This window comes from Mycetomoellerius zeteki, unplaced genomic scaffold (genome assembly GCF_001594055.1).
Source record: "Mycetomoellerius zeteki isolate Tzet28-1 unplaced genomic scaffold, Tzet1.0 scaffold96, whole genome shotgun sequence".
NCBI lineage: Eukaryota > Metazoa > Arthropoda > Insecta > Hymenoptera > Formicidae > Mycetomoellerius > Mycetomoellerius zeteki.
Window position 1 is genome coordinate 1,828,492 of NW_017257999.1, and position 16,038 is coordinate 1,844,529.

Genomic DNA, 16,038 nt, shown 5'->3' on the forward strand with positions numbered 1-16,038 from the left:
GGGTACCTGCATAATTTACTAAACTTTTGTACTCTGTTATTTCGCCATTGGCAACAGTCTTAGCACTCTCGGTGACCTGAAAAATATCGAATACTTTAGTAACGATATATATATATATATATATATATTTGCAAAGATAGTGTTTTCTAGCAAAAGATACAACTGACATATTTGTAATATAGTGAATCATTATATTCTGATTTTATATCTCGAAATGAGATAAAAATTACAAAAGTAAGCGAATTTATTAGGTGTTGACCAATGAAATTATAAATATTCTAGTAAATTTATTCACTTTTATATAACCCCTGTTGTTTGTCAATGTTAAGCAAAGATAAAATAATTCTGTGTTACAAAGTGTCATCTATTGGCATCTTTGTCCACAGTGGATTTGAATCGATTAAAAGTCGATTAATGTGTTCTTGATTTTTGATTGGATAAAGTTATGATGCTTTTGGATTGATCGATCCAAATCCATTGCGATCAAAAACACTATATATCTGGAAAATGCATATAATTGCATGAATCACATCCACAGGACGATTACCTGTACAACATAAAAAAGCCAATAAGTACAAATGCACAAGGTGGTGAGCAGCAGCACTCCTGCCTTGAATAAAAATATGCGTGGCATAGTAGTGGTTCGCGGACGCAGGAACACTGCCCAGCTACCGATGACCAGTAGCACCAGTTTGAAGGCCAATCCTAGCAGTTCGCCTTTGCACTCGGCGTTGCATGACAGTAGATGCAATTTCTGCTGCATCGTCAGTACCGTTGTAGAGTCGGGAAAGAATCCCAGTTTAGGCAAAATGACCATGGCTATAGGACTAAGAAAGGCGCTTATCCCGAGTATCATTGCCACGATTGGACCAACATAGCGATTGCAGCTGGAACCAAACGTGCTATCGGTTTCGTTTGGCCAGTGGCTTACATCCTCGGTCGATTCTGACCTGTCAGAGGTATTGCCAGTGATGGCTGTAGTGTTCTCTCCCCAATTCTCATCCTGAGGCAGTATCTGCACCTCAATCACTTCTTGGCCCATGTTATCTACGCTGTCTCCTCGTACATTCACCGTCGTTTGAAACGGAGCCATTTCACTTGTATCCAAATTCTGTCTCTCTTTTCTTTGACTTCGATTGCTCCTGTCACAGAAAGTTACAAAAGATTAATAAAAACCAAATAAGAGATCTTTAACAATCATAATTTTAATATTGAAATAACTCGCTGGTTTTATTGTATAATATCATGCTTCCTTGGTTTCTCAATGACAAGAATGAATCCAGATTATATATTGTGGAACTGAAAGAAGTACTTACTTCCATTCATTCAGTTATACAATTGTACAACTAAAACTAGCGACTTATTTCGTCAATACTAAAATAGCGACTGCTGAAGAGTTCTTATGATTTCTATTGTATACAATCATTGCAAGACACCACGTTCGGAGAATCATTAAAACACCAACTTTTTTAGGACGATTAGATAAAATTCATGGGATATACCTAGTGGTGCGGTGAGAATACTGCCTGTGATGCTGTTTTGAACTGTGAGATCTATGATGCTTCTGGGAGCTCCTACTGTGGTGGCTATGGCTATGCTCGCTAGCCCCAGACTTTACGCTCTCCGTCTCCATTCCACGACAAAGGCTACCGCCCGCTCGCTACCCCATAAGAGCATACCCTCTCTCGCGCGCGGACGAACGGCGGACACATGTATCGCGACGCCGCACGACGTAGCCTCGATCAGCTCCAATGTTCCGTTTTACCCAGTTTTACCTCGTCAAGGTACGCTATCGCCGCGCGTCCACGATCCAGGCATTCTCGGAGCGTCGCGGCGTCGCGGTCACGTGCACCCTTGACATTCCGTTATCCGGTCGATGCGATTCGTAGGGAACAGGTTACCGCCGTCACTCACCGGTACGATGTGAGATCGGTACCGGAACGATCGACGAAATCGTTGATTCTCGGCGTCGAACGCGTAAAAAATAGACGCCGACACGCCTAACGTTTTATTATTCCCACCCCCTCTGTCCGGCTCCAAGCAGCCGGGCTACCACATTCCGTAGTAATTGCTGCGATTGAAAACACTGCGGAGTCTCTAGGGGAATTTTATCCCGACAATTACGCTAGAGAAAGACTAGAAAGACTCCCATGTTCGTGGACATTATTTATGGGGATTATAAAATATAAATGGGGATATAAAAATATAATATTCTCATACTATACTATATGTATACATTTTTTTTCCACTTGGCGTTTACAAGTAAAATCCTTGTTTCACATTTGCTAAACGACAATTCATCCTTGTTGTTTATTAATTATCAAATAAGAATTCCTACTTGATGTTGCAAACTTGCAAATGCAAAGTAGAACCGTGGAATGCACTCTATAGAGGTAGTAGACATCGCTTATCTAATGGCGAATTCGATTGGAAGCACTAATGCGCACTGGTGTATATTAAAGCCGTTGTACACTGATTTAATTTGAGTATAAAAATAAAATGCAAATATTTCGAATTATGAAATACATATTTTATCTAATAGTACAATAAAATGTATTGGGTATTTCAAGATTTAATCAATTTCTATATTTATTTATAAATATATCTTTTTGTTATTTTGTGTACGACGGCTTTAATGTGCATCAGTACGCACTGAGTGTCGAATTCGCTACAATTGTTTCTGTATTATAGGACGATTAAATGGATCAAACTATTTTCGAGATAAGCAACTTTCATTTGATAAATATTCATCATGTTTAAAATAATGGATAATTTTATAAATAAAAATATATGTTAAATTGTCAAGACAGTCGACAAATTCTTTCGATTAAAAACGTTTGAAATATTTTTAAGAGTAAAACACTTTTTGTACTTTCTTCCAAATGTATTTCAAATGATTATTACATTTTATTACACGGCAATAGGAGTGGGTGGAGGTAGATCCTTGGACGGCTTCACTTCAGAAATCGGAACTGATGGTGGTACCTCTTCTTTCGGCTCCACGATAGATACATAATCCGGAAGAGGTTTTTTGGGGCCACTCTTGCCATTAGGATCCCAAGGAAGCATAATTTTAACCTTGATTCCCAATACCCCTGAAATATTTAAAAAATAAAATACAGAATAAAAAATATAAATATAATACAAAATATAACATACATTTTTTATTATATGTTATAAACTGAATATATATTTCTAATCAAATTTTATAAGTACATTATTACATTACGAATTAAAAAAATAATCATGATAATGCAATTATACCTTGTCGAAGAAGCACATGCCGGGTGGCGGCGTTCACATATTCATTAGTCGGCTCGCCCGAGTGTATCATTAGGCCATCAACAAATTTCATCGATTTTGCTCTCTGGCCACGCAGTTTACCACTGACAACCACCTCACAACCTTTAGCACCTGACTCCATGATGAAACGCAGGACACCATAACATGCCCTGATTAAGAACAAAATTTTCAATGGAAAGAATGTGATAAAAAATAAGATTAACAGAATACATGGAATAAAGCTCTAAACTTTACCTTCGTACAGCGAGGCCACCGATCAGTTTGTATCGAAGGGATTCTGCCTGTGCAATTGCACATAAGCCACGTGTAGCAACCTTCTCGGCATATAACTCAACATTCTGCGGTTCTTTAAAGTTAAAACGTTTCTGTACTACAGAAGTAAGCTCTCTGATCCTTCGTCCCTTTTCACCGAGCACACTTTGTGTATGGGTAGCCAACAAGATAATTTCTGTTCGGTTTGGTGTAACACGAACTTCTACACCAGAATAACCATCCTCGGCGAGTTCGCGAGTCAAAAACTCGTTTAGCTCAGCCCTGAAGACACCGTCTCCTACAAACTGAAGATAAAAAAAAAGTAAATATTAATAATATTGAATTTAATTTATCTTTATCGTATATATAATTTAGCATAAAAATTATGTTGAAAAAATTATCATAAAATGTTAAAAACCAAACATAGAACAAAAAAATTGCAAAAATAGGCTAACCAATCTAGATTCTAAAAAATTTTATATATTTTAAATAATTTTATAATGAAACACAGAATCAGGAATCGTGAAGTCTACATGTGACACGAGCCCACATATGACAATGAAAGCATTTCCATCACGATTTATGATTCTAGCATTCGCCTTATTTCGACGAAATATTATTCCAAAAACTTTCAGGATTGCAATGAACATATTTCCATGCTTCTCAAATTTATTATATATTTTATACTTATTATAAATTCTTGAAAATATTACTAACCTTCCTCTTCTTCGATATTGAACGATTCTCCATATTCGAGATACTCGTGAATCACGGATTTCTTTCACACTTGGATTATGACTAAAATATAAAGAGAATTACGTTAATTATATTACGTGCTTAAACATATATAAATCTAAATTTATAATATTAACCCAGCACTTACTTTTCTCAACCTTTCGTGTTTTATATAATTTCATGAAGGCCGCACGCGGAGTCTACAATGCGGTCGCAAACTCACTTTAAAATAACAGTTAGGGCGCCGTCACATGCGGCGTAACCTGCGTAAGCGTAACCTGCGTATTCTAGTAATTTACTCGAAAAGTACGCCTCATGGGGAACCGGCCACACATTATAAATCAGACTTTCTTCTTCTAAATTTGTACAACGCATATTGTATGTACGCGATAGAAAGTACCGGTTCCCCATGAGGCATACTTTTCGAGTTGCGTAGGTTACGAAAACCAATCGTAAATTCGTTTAGCATTTCTGTTAGAGTGTACAACAGAAATTCTAATCAGCAATTGGTTGCATTAATTCCGCATTTCTCTAATCTTCTGCGAAATATGCCCAATGTGAATGCCGGCTTTCAGAATGGCGTATTCTAGTAAATAAAAAATAACGTATTCTAGTAAATTACTAGAATACGCAGAGGTTACGCTTACGCAGGTTACGCCGCATGTGACGGCACCCTTAATCGGAAACAATGGCTGCGTTCAGCAGAACGTTTGTTTTGCAACTGTTGTAAGTTTCCTTCGCGCTGATTGGATCATACTTTTAGATCTAGAAGAATGGTCCTATCTCAACAGACAATCATAAAACGGTTGCAAAACTGTTGAGCTGCTGAACGCAGCCTATAACATCAACTGTTGACGCTTCTGATTGGTTCTTGCGACGACGATGCGATATCTAATAAGAGAATTCACTTCCTAGGCCGGTATTCATAGTCAGATCTTATATTCAAGACCGTCTTAAGTACAGTCTTAAGAAGTCATGAACCAATCAGAAGGCCGTATTAGCGACTTAAGACATTACTTAAGACGGTCTTAAAATAAGAACCGACTATGAATACCGGTCCTAGAGTTCTTAGCTGAGCCTCTATTCTTAAAAAGTATCGCATACGACAAATTAGGGCTGCGTTCCGTTTCACGCATGATACGCATGATGCATCTTTTATTCTTGTTATTCATCGAATATTAAACAAGGATAAATGATGCATTATGCACATCATGTAAGAAAGGCCCTGCGCACAATAGAGGAAATATTAGGAACAGGAATAGATATTAAGATTTTAACCTATCAGATACCAGTTACATTGGAATACACGGTTTCTGATAGGTTGAAATCTTAATATCTATTCCTGTTCCTAATATTTTCTCCATTGTGCGCAGAGCCAAACGCACCCAAGGATAAATGATACATTAGTCCGGATCTACAATAAATGTTTTAAGACTTAAACCGTAAGAAACTGACCAATTACAGTCGAATCCGAGGGGAATAATCGATTGTGATTCGTCCATTTCTTATGACTTAAGGCTTAAATCCTATTGTAGATCCGGGGTTATGCACATCATACGTAAAACGGAATGCAGCCTAGGGAAATACTATAGTGCACGTAACATATGCTATGGTATTTCCCTAGTTTTACGTATGCGACACTTTTCAAGAATAGAGGCCCTGATAACATTTTCGTCTTGAGAAAAACTAGCGTTTTTTTTATCGGAAAAACTAGTGCAACATCAGTAGGCCTATCCTGTAACTTTTTAACGACAATTTTACTAGCTAGGGATGTCATTGCGCAGGTATTTTACATGATAAAAAAGCTGCGCATCGACAATATAACAATACCGAATTGTCGTTAAGGGCCACTTTTACCAACTCTGATTAACTTAATCGACCGATTAGTCCATTGGAATTGATCAATCGCATTTGTCATTTTCTTTAACGAGAGATGGCGATTGGCTAATTCCAATGGACTAATCAGTCGATTAAGTTAATCGGAGTTGATAAAAGTGGCCCTAAAAGTTACAGAATAGCCCTACTGATCTGTTCGCGTTGTGTACACTTTTTATACTCAGTATCTTCGCTTTCTCTCTTTTCAATACCCGAATATATATATTCATCTCATTTTAAGTGCAAAAACTTTTGGGGATTTCAAGCAACGCGAACAAATCTATTGGTGCAATTGAGTGCAAATTGGCTTATATATTAGGTCTGTTCGCGTTGCATGAAATCCCCAAATATTTTTGCACTTAAAATGAGATAGATATACATTTCTTTTTTCGTGATTTCCTGCGAAACAAAGCAAAAAGAAGCATATGTCTATAGGACTTTTTTTCTTAGTTTTTTACTCCTCTACACGCTCCCGAAGTTTTGCCATTTAATTTGGAAACACCCTGTATATTTGGCCTTGAAAAGTGCAAGCAACGCGAACAGATCTATTCTCAGTATTAATAAATAATTTAATTCTTTTAAGGTTATGAGGTTATCGTGACATAAAAAAAAATACGTAATTAAAAGGGTTAAATTATTTATTAATACTGAAAATATGTGAATTAATTTGCATACAAGTTCACTCTGCGTGCGTCAGTTGCACTAATTTTCCCAGTGGGAAATTTTTTTATTGGCAGTGTGAAGCCTGCTGCATAACGGCGTCTGCTAGCACTGGCACTTTTGCGTTTGCGCGAGACTCCGTCCCTCCATCTCGCAACGTATAGCTTGTCGTTTTGCGGCTTGGTATCGGTGTTGTTACGATCTTTTTCCCGTGTAGTATCCATTTGTTTTCTCTGCCTCGAATCTCTGCTCTACACGCTTCTGAAAGCTGCTTCGGCTGATTCCCCGTGCTCGCGTCGTATGAGGCACGTTGAAATTTTATCGTTTACGTTCTCCTTCGACGGGCACAGGCCGCCAGGATGCCCAAGAGGAAGCATCAGGCCCTCATAGATTCCGACAGTAGCGGGAGTGCGAGTTCGGACTTGGACAATGTAAATAGCTTAAGCCTTTATAATGTAAAAGTCCTGTGCCATTCACTTCTGCGTCCATTATCATTACCGTATGTTTATCTCCGTTCATTGTTACGAATTGCAAAGTGCACGCTAAACTGCGTTCACGTTCTAAGCGACTTTGCATAATTTACGGTAATATCCGATACAAGTGTATAAACATATATATGTACGAATTTTATGTAATATTAAACAAAGTATTTTTTAAGACTGTAATGTAAATACACAACAACTAGGTAATGAAAATTTTAAATAGTCAAGCTGGATCTTCAGTACTTGAATAATTCCTTGTAAATTATTAATTTCGGAATTACGAATGTTTTAAAATAAAACAATATGTATTTTTAGCTCTTTATTTTTAAATTATCTAGATTTTTTTCTTTTTAATACCTGATTGTATATTTTATCTCGAAATGGAAAATGTGTAATTGCAAGAAGTACATTACATGTAATATAAATTGTAAAATATAATTGTTCATAACACATATAATGTCAATAACATATAATGTCAATAACATATAATAATATGTCGCAGCTTGTTAAAACTCATGAAGCACAATGCAATATGGAACTGAGCTGTTTTAATTTTTTTTTTATGATTTTGTCATTAGTAATTGAGCATGTGTCTCTTCACTAAATTTTAGGACCTATTGTCATTGGCAAAGAAAAAGAAAGGAAAGTCCCAAGATGATTCTCAATCAAATGAGGATAATGGATCCATTAAGAAGGATACCAAACATGATTCAGATATATCAGATTCCGATGACAACTGGAATAACAAAGCTGGAAAAACAAAGAAGAAAAAGTCGCCATCGAAGAGAAGTAAACGAAAGATGACAAAGTCCAGCTCAGAGGACAGTGCCAGTGAGAAAGAACCAGCTAAGCAGCTTTCGGAGCCAGAAGAAGGTATATGGAAATTAAATCTTTTACAAATATATACTTTGTTTTTTTTTAATATATGAATATATAATTTCTTTAGTTCTGCTATTATAAATAACAATCACTTTATCGTAACAGGTGAGGTATCAGATTCAGATCCAAGTGGTTCCAGTTCCAGCCAAGAAGAATTCAACGATGGCTATGATGACAAACTTATGGGAGATGCGGAGGATCAAGCTAGACTTGCACAAATGACTGAGAAAGAACGTGAACAAGAAATCTTTAAACGAATTGAACAACGTGAAATTATGAAAACAAGATTTGAGATTGAGAAGAAATTAAGAATGGCCAAGAAACAGGAATTGAAAAAACAAAAGGAATCGAAAAAGAAGGAGAAGGGTATTGAAGAGAAGCAGAAAATAGATCGAGCCCCAGATCCTAAAGAGAGGAGTAAAGATCGCAAGAAGACAATAGAAGAAAAGCAAGACAAAAAGTTTCATGCAATGTCGTTGCTCAAAGCTAGACGCGAAGAGAAGAAGGAACGAGGTAGGTTTCTTATATATTCAATATATAATAGAGAGTAATAAGGCTCAACAAATTTAAAAATTCGAAAGGAAATAGGGCTACGAGCCAAAGGTTAATCATTGTGAGTTAAATTATTAGTATAAACATATCATAATAATCTTCTTGAGACTTCCACGGGTGCTTTCTGTATGAAGGTTATCTGTTTCGCGGGTTTTCTCCGTGTCCATGTCCATTCTTGGAATGCCAACGTTTCGTGAACCTTGCAGTCCACTTCATCAGGGCGAGGAGCAGCCTCAAGTATCATACTTTAGTATCAGGCTGCTCCTCGCCCTGATGAAGTGGACTGCAAGGTTCACGAAACGTTGGCATTCCGAGAATGGACATGGACACGGAGAAAACCTACGAAACGGATAACCTTCATACATATCATAATAATAAAAAACATTTTAATGGTAGTTTACTCTTATATTTTATATGATTAGCTCTATTACTTTATACGATTTATTAGTGTACTTCCCAACAGAAATTATAATCGTGCATTTATACAGAGGTACATTGTGTTACTGTTTTCCATTGCACCATGCTTCAATTATGTCATCTGAATTGTTAATATGAGATCGTAGTATAATTTTAATTTTATTTTATTTCAACATTGATAAGGATCCGATAGGGATCGAAACGTCTCTTCTTTTTTCTTTATTTATCTTTAATTTGTCACTCATTGTTTATAGCAGACATTAAAGTGTTTTTTATTATTATGATATGTTTATACTAATAATTTAATTCACAATGATTAACCTTTGGCTCTTAGCCCTATTTCCTTTCGAATTCTTATATATTGTTACCTTCTTTGCATATTGCAAATATTTCTAATTCCATTCTTTTATTAATAGAGGAAAAAGAGAAGCAGAGGATAGAGCAGCAGCAACAACAATCAAAGGATATGGAGGAAGAAGAATTAGAAGATGATCATAAAGCTGCTGCAAACAAAACAAAACTTAAGGCATCTGATATATATTCTGATGACAGTGGTTCATCGGATAGTGGAGATGAAGAAGAAATAGCTAAGCCAACGACTCTACGTAGATCATCTTCGAGTGAAAGTCGTGATTCGGATTCTGACAATGATAAAAAGTAAGTTTTTAGGCTATTTTTTATTCAATGATATTTTTCATATCTCTCTCTTATTCAGTTATATTTTTATTCAATATCATTATTTTAGATCGATCACTAGCAACAAAGCTAGACCTAAGAAACCAGTGTATATCAGTACTAAGGAAGATCTAAATAAGATTCGACTATCCCGTCACAAAATGGAGAGATTCGTTCATTTACCTTTCTTTGACAGAGTAGTGCAAGGTTGCTTTGTCAGAATAGGAATCGGCAATAATAACGGCAAACCTGTCTATAGAGTAGCTGAGATAAGCGGTGTATGCGAGACAGGAAAGATTTATCAACTTGGTGGTACAAGGACGAATAAGGGATTGAAATTACGTCATGGTGCACAGGAACGTGTATTCAGGTTGGAGTTTGTCTCAAATCAAGAATTCACGGATTCCGAATTCTTTAAGTGGAAGGAAACTTGTGCGCTTCAAGGAATATCGACGCCTACTTTCGACGAAGTAGAGCAAAAGTTAAAGGACATTAAGGAAGCGCTGGTATACGAATTTAAAGAAGAGGATATAGAAAAAATAGTACGTGAAAAGGAGAGATTCAAACAGACTCCCTACAATTACGCAATGAAAAAAGCACAGCTGATGAGAGAACGCGATGCTGCTAATTGCAGAGGAGATGACGAGACAGCTAGTCGACTCAATCAAGAATTGAGTGAATTAGAAGAGCGTGCATCAGAACTGGATAAAATGCGTACAGCAACAATTTCCAGTATATCATACATAAATGATCGCAATCGAAAGAAAAATGTAGAGGAAGCTGAGAAAGCTATAATGGTAATGTTTAGGATATAATTTTTATTATGACATTTCAATCGATTAATGATATTCAATTTCAACCGAATTTGTTATAACAGGAAGAACTGAAGGCTAATAAGGGTAAGAAGGTCGATGATCCATTCACCAGGCGAAGTACTAAGCCAAGGATGGTGTATAAGCCGGAAGATGAGTCTGAAGTGGTAGCAACAGTTCCAGTAAATGATAAATCGAATCCTCATCCTGCTGGAGATTCAGTGTCAGCTGTTGATAAAGAAAATGGACAGGAATCTAAAAAGAAGCAAAGTACAGAAGATCTATTTAATGCACATGACTTTGATATAACAATCGATTTGGAAGTTCCTATTCCAAGTAAGTTTTGCAAGAAGTATTGTAAGAAATTATAAATTTTTGCCTAATAATTAAAATAAAACGAAATATATATACGTGGAATACAAATATTTATATAATTTATACATTTTTATTTTTAGACAATCCTGTTAGTGTTTTACCGAAGCCCATTAATAATATCAAGGATACAGGACCTCGCCGATCGTTAAATTTAGAAGATTACAAAAAGAAACGCGGTCTTATCTAACAGTTCATATGTCTTAAACGTCATAAAGATATGATAAGGCTAAGTTGTCGAGGTTATTTTGTAGTAGTTAAAGATATCACCTCATCTATCGAATGCTCTGTTTAATAACAAGAACGGGGGATACGTTCTTATAATGATTGACTGAGAGATTAGGTTATTTATGATATTTGCAATGTTATTATTAATGAAGAATTCATCTGTTTGATACGTTGAGTGGTAATGGTTTCCTATACACGAAGGATTAAGTGGTACTGTATTACAGTTATATAATAAATAAAGGAATATTAATGATACAAACTATATATCTAATGATTTTTAGAATTTTATAATATGATGTCAGATTAACGATTATATCTGCATACAGATACGACGCACATAACAGATGATATAAATATGGATTATATAAGTATGGATTATTTATGTAGGATATGATTTGAGATCATTACTGTATATAACTTAACTAAAATTTCATTACACACTTTATTCGCCATTACTTATAAAAAGAATCGATAATCACTACCACCATTCATCGTCACACTCAATGTATTAAAGAGATTTTAATTAAGGTTCCAATTCTTCAAAAAGATTTCAACGAATCGGTTCCTATTATGTACTCCAGATAGTGACAATGTCACTGTTGGACGGAAAATAGAATTGTACACGTGCAATAATTGTGTACGTAGAATAATTGTTTGATTGATGACAGTACTTAAGGAATAAGGTATATTACTGAGGTATATTACTTAGATGACGTGAAAAAATATAATTTTACGTTTTATCACACATCTTCCAATACGGGGGACAACCATATATCTCATAATACTTAAATGAAAAATAGAGAAAAAAAGGAAGACATATTTGTATTGATCAAGTTATTTGCCAAATGACTAAATTTGTTACAAATCGTTTATGTAAAAATCAACTTTGATTACAGTAAATGGTATAAGATTTTGCGTTGTATACAATAGAATAAATCTTGCTAAAAGGTCATTTTATCAGAAAATGGAAGCTATATATATATATATATATATAGCTTCCATTTTCTTTATTTATATATATATATATAAATAATTAACATAAATACTACAATAGTATATTAATATCAATTAGATAAACTTATATCTTTTAATTTGCGTATTCTGTACGTAGTGTACGTTATATTGTTTGTGTTGTTCATTTATGTACAATATATTTTCATTTTAACATCTTTCAATTTACTCATACATCTTCAATATTTTCTATTGAGGAAAAGCAAAACTGTATATAAGTATTTCAATGTTTTTCAATTATAATTTTTATCATTTGAAATCCTACAATATTGATGCAATGATAGAAAAAAGTATTTTTTTTAGCAATATATATATCGATTCTCTTGTTGGAAAATTAAGAAACAAACTAAATTTATTTAAAAATAGGTTAATGTACTGCCTTATCGCTTACTTATTTTTTTATTACTTTAATATTCTAAAAAAGATTGTGTCAAACGTGCAAAATGTATTACGATTTTATAATTGTATTTATGATATATGACATGTAGAAAATATGTACAAAACGAATGTTACATCGTATTACATTATATTATAAATTATAATAAGGCGTCTTCATTGTCTTTATATTTCTTTTATCGAAATTGTACATACATGTATTTAGGGGCGGGGAGATATATTTAAGCACAAGAAACTTTAGAAACTTTCTTCTAACCATGTAATAAATTATTATTTTCCTGATCTAGGAAATATTGTCAAGAAATTGTAACTGTGTAGCTCTTGCTAAATACTGTAAAACTGTAGAAAGCGATTTCTTATTTTTATGTAATATATGTCTGGAAAAACTGTAGATCCCGTACATCCAGAAGTGGTATATACAGAAGAGATCACCACTGACAAGAGACGATAATTTCAAAGAGAGAGAAATCTGAACAATGTTTGTAAAAGTTCATCATATTCTTGAATGCATTAATTTCACTATTGTTTGCATTAACAACAATAAGTACAGAAAACATATTCTGTGCATACTAGAATTGACAATTTGACTTTCCAATTAAAACTAAAAGATGAGACTGTCTTATAATCTTACAGAATCCAACAAGTTGGGGAAATAGACAGTCTATTTTAAATCTACTATTTGCTTCTCCGACTTAATGGACACTCTCGTCTTTCAATTTTAGCTGGAAAGTCAATTCTGTTACACAGAGATACGTTTTCTACACTGTTATTGTTGTTAATACAACAATAGTGAAATTTGTGCATTCGAGAAAATGAACTTTTTTTCTCTCTCTTTCCATTGTTTCCATCCTTTCTAAGGATGTGTTCCGTTTTTCGTTTACAGCGCTTGTAAGCATCATTTGTTCTTGTTCAATATTTAGTAGACAACAAGGATGAACTGATATTTACTGCATGAAAACGGAACGTACTCTTATTAGAGATGTGATTACCTTTTCTGCATATATCACTATATACATTAATATATGAAATCTACAGTTTTTTAACGCTGGATTTCAAACGGCCTATTAGGCTATTAAAAGAGGTTGTCATAGCAAATTAATACTTTCGATGGTTTGCCATTGCCTTCCGAGAGATTAACGATCAAATAAAATCTGATATAAATATATATGTTTTGGGCATGGATTTGAATTCGGATCTTTGGTACAGAGAGCAGCCACACAATTCTCTACGCTATGATCGCCATATAAGGATTATCGCGCCGAGTACTAGCATAATAGACGTAATATTTATACTTGTAATACTCAGAAACGATAAGAAATGGATAAGATTATGAACTCACATAAAAATTATATATATATTTATGGGTGCGTTCCAAGTTACACGTGATATAAAGCACATGATGAATTATTTGTCCTTGTTTACCAATTAATAAAGAAGAATAAAACGATACATCATGCGCTTCATGTGTAACTCTGTACGCATCTTATATGATAATAATATATATTTTATATATATATTATATATAATTTTTATTTACTTATATATATATATATATATAATTTGCTATTAACCCATACAGCACAGAATTTATACCAATATCGCTGCAAAATCTCTGCAATGCTGCTGCAACATGCAATGTTGCTGCAACTTGTGTGCAACTTTGTGCTGTAGGGATAATGTTCAAGATATACAACACACATGCATATAAGATATTTCATGTTTATATGTACTAATGTTTTTTTATCATTGCAATACGTGTTTCCTTTATTAATACGTATTTTTCATATATGTAGGTTTCATTATCGGTAATTATATCATTTATTGCAAATCTTAAAGTATATATTGTCTGCTCAAGATACATTGATCTTTTTGTAATAAACGTGTAACGATGCCACTTTCTTATGTACAAAAGTAATAATATTGTAAATTATGTAACTGCTAACAGTATTTAAAAATATATATACATGTATGTGTGTATGTGTGCGTGCATGGATGGGGGTGTTTATTCTATTAGGATATATTTCGTATTTATTCTACTAGGCGATCTCATATATATATTTTTTAGATCGACTAAGCGCATTATCATGTTTGTCAAAAAATTCTGTATTTTGTTACGGTATATTTCGCATATAATTTCTGTATCGAGCATCATCTTTGCTTTTCATTGTACTTCCACGAAATCTACCCTAACAGAAAATCTAAAGGCGGCCTCGACTAAAAATAAATTTTAACTAATTTAATTTTTATCGATTAATTCAGTTGATAAAAAATCACTTAAAGTAATATTTTTAATTAATTTCATCTTTTTTTCATATATTAAACATAACTTTCTCTATACAACATCAGTCGTTTTTTTCTGAATGTTATACAACAAAAAATCGATAATTGTATCTATGTTAACAGTACACTGATAATTAATTAGTGTTACTTGATACTACTTGAAGTTAATAACTAAAATAATTGGAGTTTGATGAATAAATATCGATAATCTTAACGCGAGATCTACAATAGAAATCGTACTGGTCATAGGGTCTCGAGTAGAAAATTAACCAATCGCAGTCGAATATGAGAAGAATAATCGACTATGATTGGTCAATTTTCTACTATACTTAAGACCCTACGACCGCTACGACTTATCGTAGACCCCGTATAAATGTGGATTGAAAATTCCTTGACGCACATAGGCGCCTGAAAGTCTCGATACGCTCTTGGCCCTGTTTTACCGATCGCGGTACGTTGCAGTCGCGTGTTTCTGTGCGCGTTGCAAGGACTCGGCGCGCAGTCGCGACGCGTGTGCGCCGGACAGATCGTTCGCACGCCGCTGCCCATATAAGGCAATTTCCCCACGTCCCTGGCGGCGATTGGACCGCGTGACCGGCACGTCCCGCGTCGATGACTGATTCCTCCCGAAACGCGTATCCGCGAATCGATCTTGCGTAAGTCACGTATGTACACGTCCTATCGGAGAAATTCCCGCCGTTATCGCGTTTATCGTCCCCGCCGCTGCTACCAATTCGTATTTTTCGCGTATTCTCATTTTACCCGCCGCTTCGTCCCTCGTGCCGATATCGCGATTCACGATTGTCGCGCGTGACGTATTTATTATCCGTTTATTCTTTTACAGGATCGACTAGCATAATTCGTTCCGAGTATCAGATAGATTTTCTATTCGTGCGATTTTTCTATCTCGCGCGCCTATTGTAACGCGCGGTGGCGCGCAATCGCGAATTTTTGACGACGCTTGACGGGGCGCGGGCATCCCGTCGCGGGCCAATCGGAACGGCGGGCCGTGGCGGCGCTGCGCGCGCAGGCGTAGGGATACAGGATTCGTGGAGAGAGAGAAAGAAAGAGAGAGAGAGAGCCGGCTGGTCGTGAGAGAGGAGCCTCCC

General features: G+C 35.2%; 4 protein-coding genes across 5 annotated transcripts in view; 2 read left to right on the plus strand and 2 right to left on the minus strand.

The window, feature by feature from the left end:
- Window positions 1–2,019, minus strand: part of Vang (Strabismus domain-containing protein Vang) — a 7,564-nt gene extending 5,545 nt beyond the window's left edge. The window contains exons 1-3 of one of the 2 annotated variants that reach the window (XM_018460651.1): window positions 1,503–2,019; window positions 548–1,142; window positions 7–76 (exon numbers count right to left, since the gene is read on the minus strand). In XM_018460651.1, the coding sequence (XP_018316153.1) occupies window positions 7–76; window positions 548–1,142; window positions 1,503–1,633 (796 nt within the window). In that variant the 5' untranslated portion in view covers window positions 1,634–2,019. The remainder of the gene's footprint in view (window positions 1–6; window positions 77–547; window positions 1,143–1,502) is intronic. The other variant, XM_018460652.1, reaches the window with a different exon arrangement.
- Window positions 2,020–2,869: 850 nt separating this feature from the next.
- On the minus strand, window positions 2,870–4,500 carry LOC108730742 (40S ribosomal protein S3). Its single transcript, XM_018460636.1, has 5 exons — window positions 4,439–4,500; window positions 4,273–4,353; window positions 3,538–3,860; window positions 3,265–3,452; window positions 2,870–3,095 (listed from the first exon to the last, which is right to left on the minus strand). Exons 2-5 carry the CDS (start codon window positions 4,303–4,305, stop codon window positions 2,911–2,913), a joined length of 729 nt encoding a protein of 242 aa, XP_018316138.1. The 5' UTR covers window positions 4,306–4,353; window positions 4,439–4,500; the 3' UTR covers window positions 2,870–2,910.
- A 2,494-nt stretch (window positions 4,501–6,994) lies between these two features.
- Rtf1 (RNA polymerase-associated protein Rtf1) lies at window positions 6,995–11,496 on the plus strand. The gene is made up of 7 exons (XM_018460632.1): window positions 6,995–7,256; window positions 7,919–8,180; window positions 8,292–8,699; window positions 9,572–9,812; window positions 9,901–10,627; window positions 10,708–10,978; window positions 11,098–11,496. Exons 1-7 carry the CDS (start codon window positions 7,185–7,187, stop codon window positions 11,202–11,204), a joined length of 2,088 nt encoding a protein of 695 aa, XP_018316134.1. The 5' UTR covers window positions 6,995–7,184; the 3' UTR covers window positions 11,205–11,496.
- A 4,059-nt stretch (window positions 11,497–15,555) lies between these two features.
- The window catches only part of tsr (Cofilin/actin-depolymerizing factor homolog tsr), a gene marked incomplete at its 5' end in the record, with an annotated part of 8,550 nt that continues 8,067 nt past the window's right edge, over window positions 15,556–16,038 (plus strand). The window contains one exon of the mRNA XM_018460627.1: window positions 15,556–15,585. Within this exon, the coding sequence (XP_018316129.1) occupies window positions 15,556–15,585 (30 nt within the window). The remainder of the gene's footprint in view (window positions 15,586–16,038) is intronic.

What these genes read in the sequence shown, in the direction of transcription:
- Rtf1 (XM_018460632.1), top strand. Translation starts at nt 7,185, where the DNA reads ATGCCCAAGAGGAAGCATCAGGCCCTCATAGATTCCGACAGTAGCGGG. An exon ending in GCTTTCGGAGCCAGAAGAAG is followed by an intron (nt 8,181 to 8,291) that starts GTATATGGAAAT and finishes TTATCGTAACAG; the next exon opens with GTGAGGTATCAGATTCAGAT. An exon ending in AAGCTGAGAAAGCTATAATG is followed by an intron (nt 10,628 to 10,707) that starts GTAATGTTTAGG and finishes TTGTTATAACAG; the next exon opens with GAAGAACTGAAGGCTAATAA.
- LOC108730742 (XM_018460636.1), bottom strand. Translation starts at nt 4,305, where the DNA reads ATGGAGAATCGTTCAATATCGAAGAAGAGGAAG. An exon ending in CAATATCGAAGAAGAGGAAG is followed by an intron (nt 3,861 to 4,272) that starts GTTAGTAATATT and finishes TTTTATCTTCAG; the next exon opens with TTTGTAGGAGACGGTGTCTT. An exon ending in GGTGGCCTCGCTGTACGAAG is followed by an intron (nt 3,453 to 3,537) that starts GTAAAGTTTAGA and finishes GTTCTTAATCAG; the next exon opens with GGCATGTTATGGTGTCCTGC.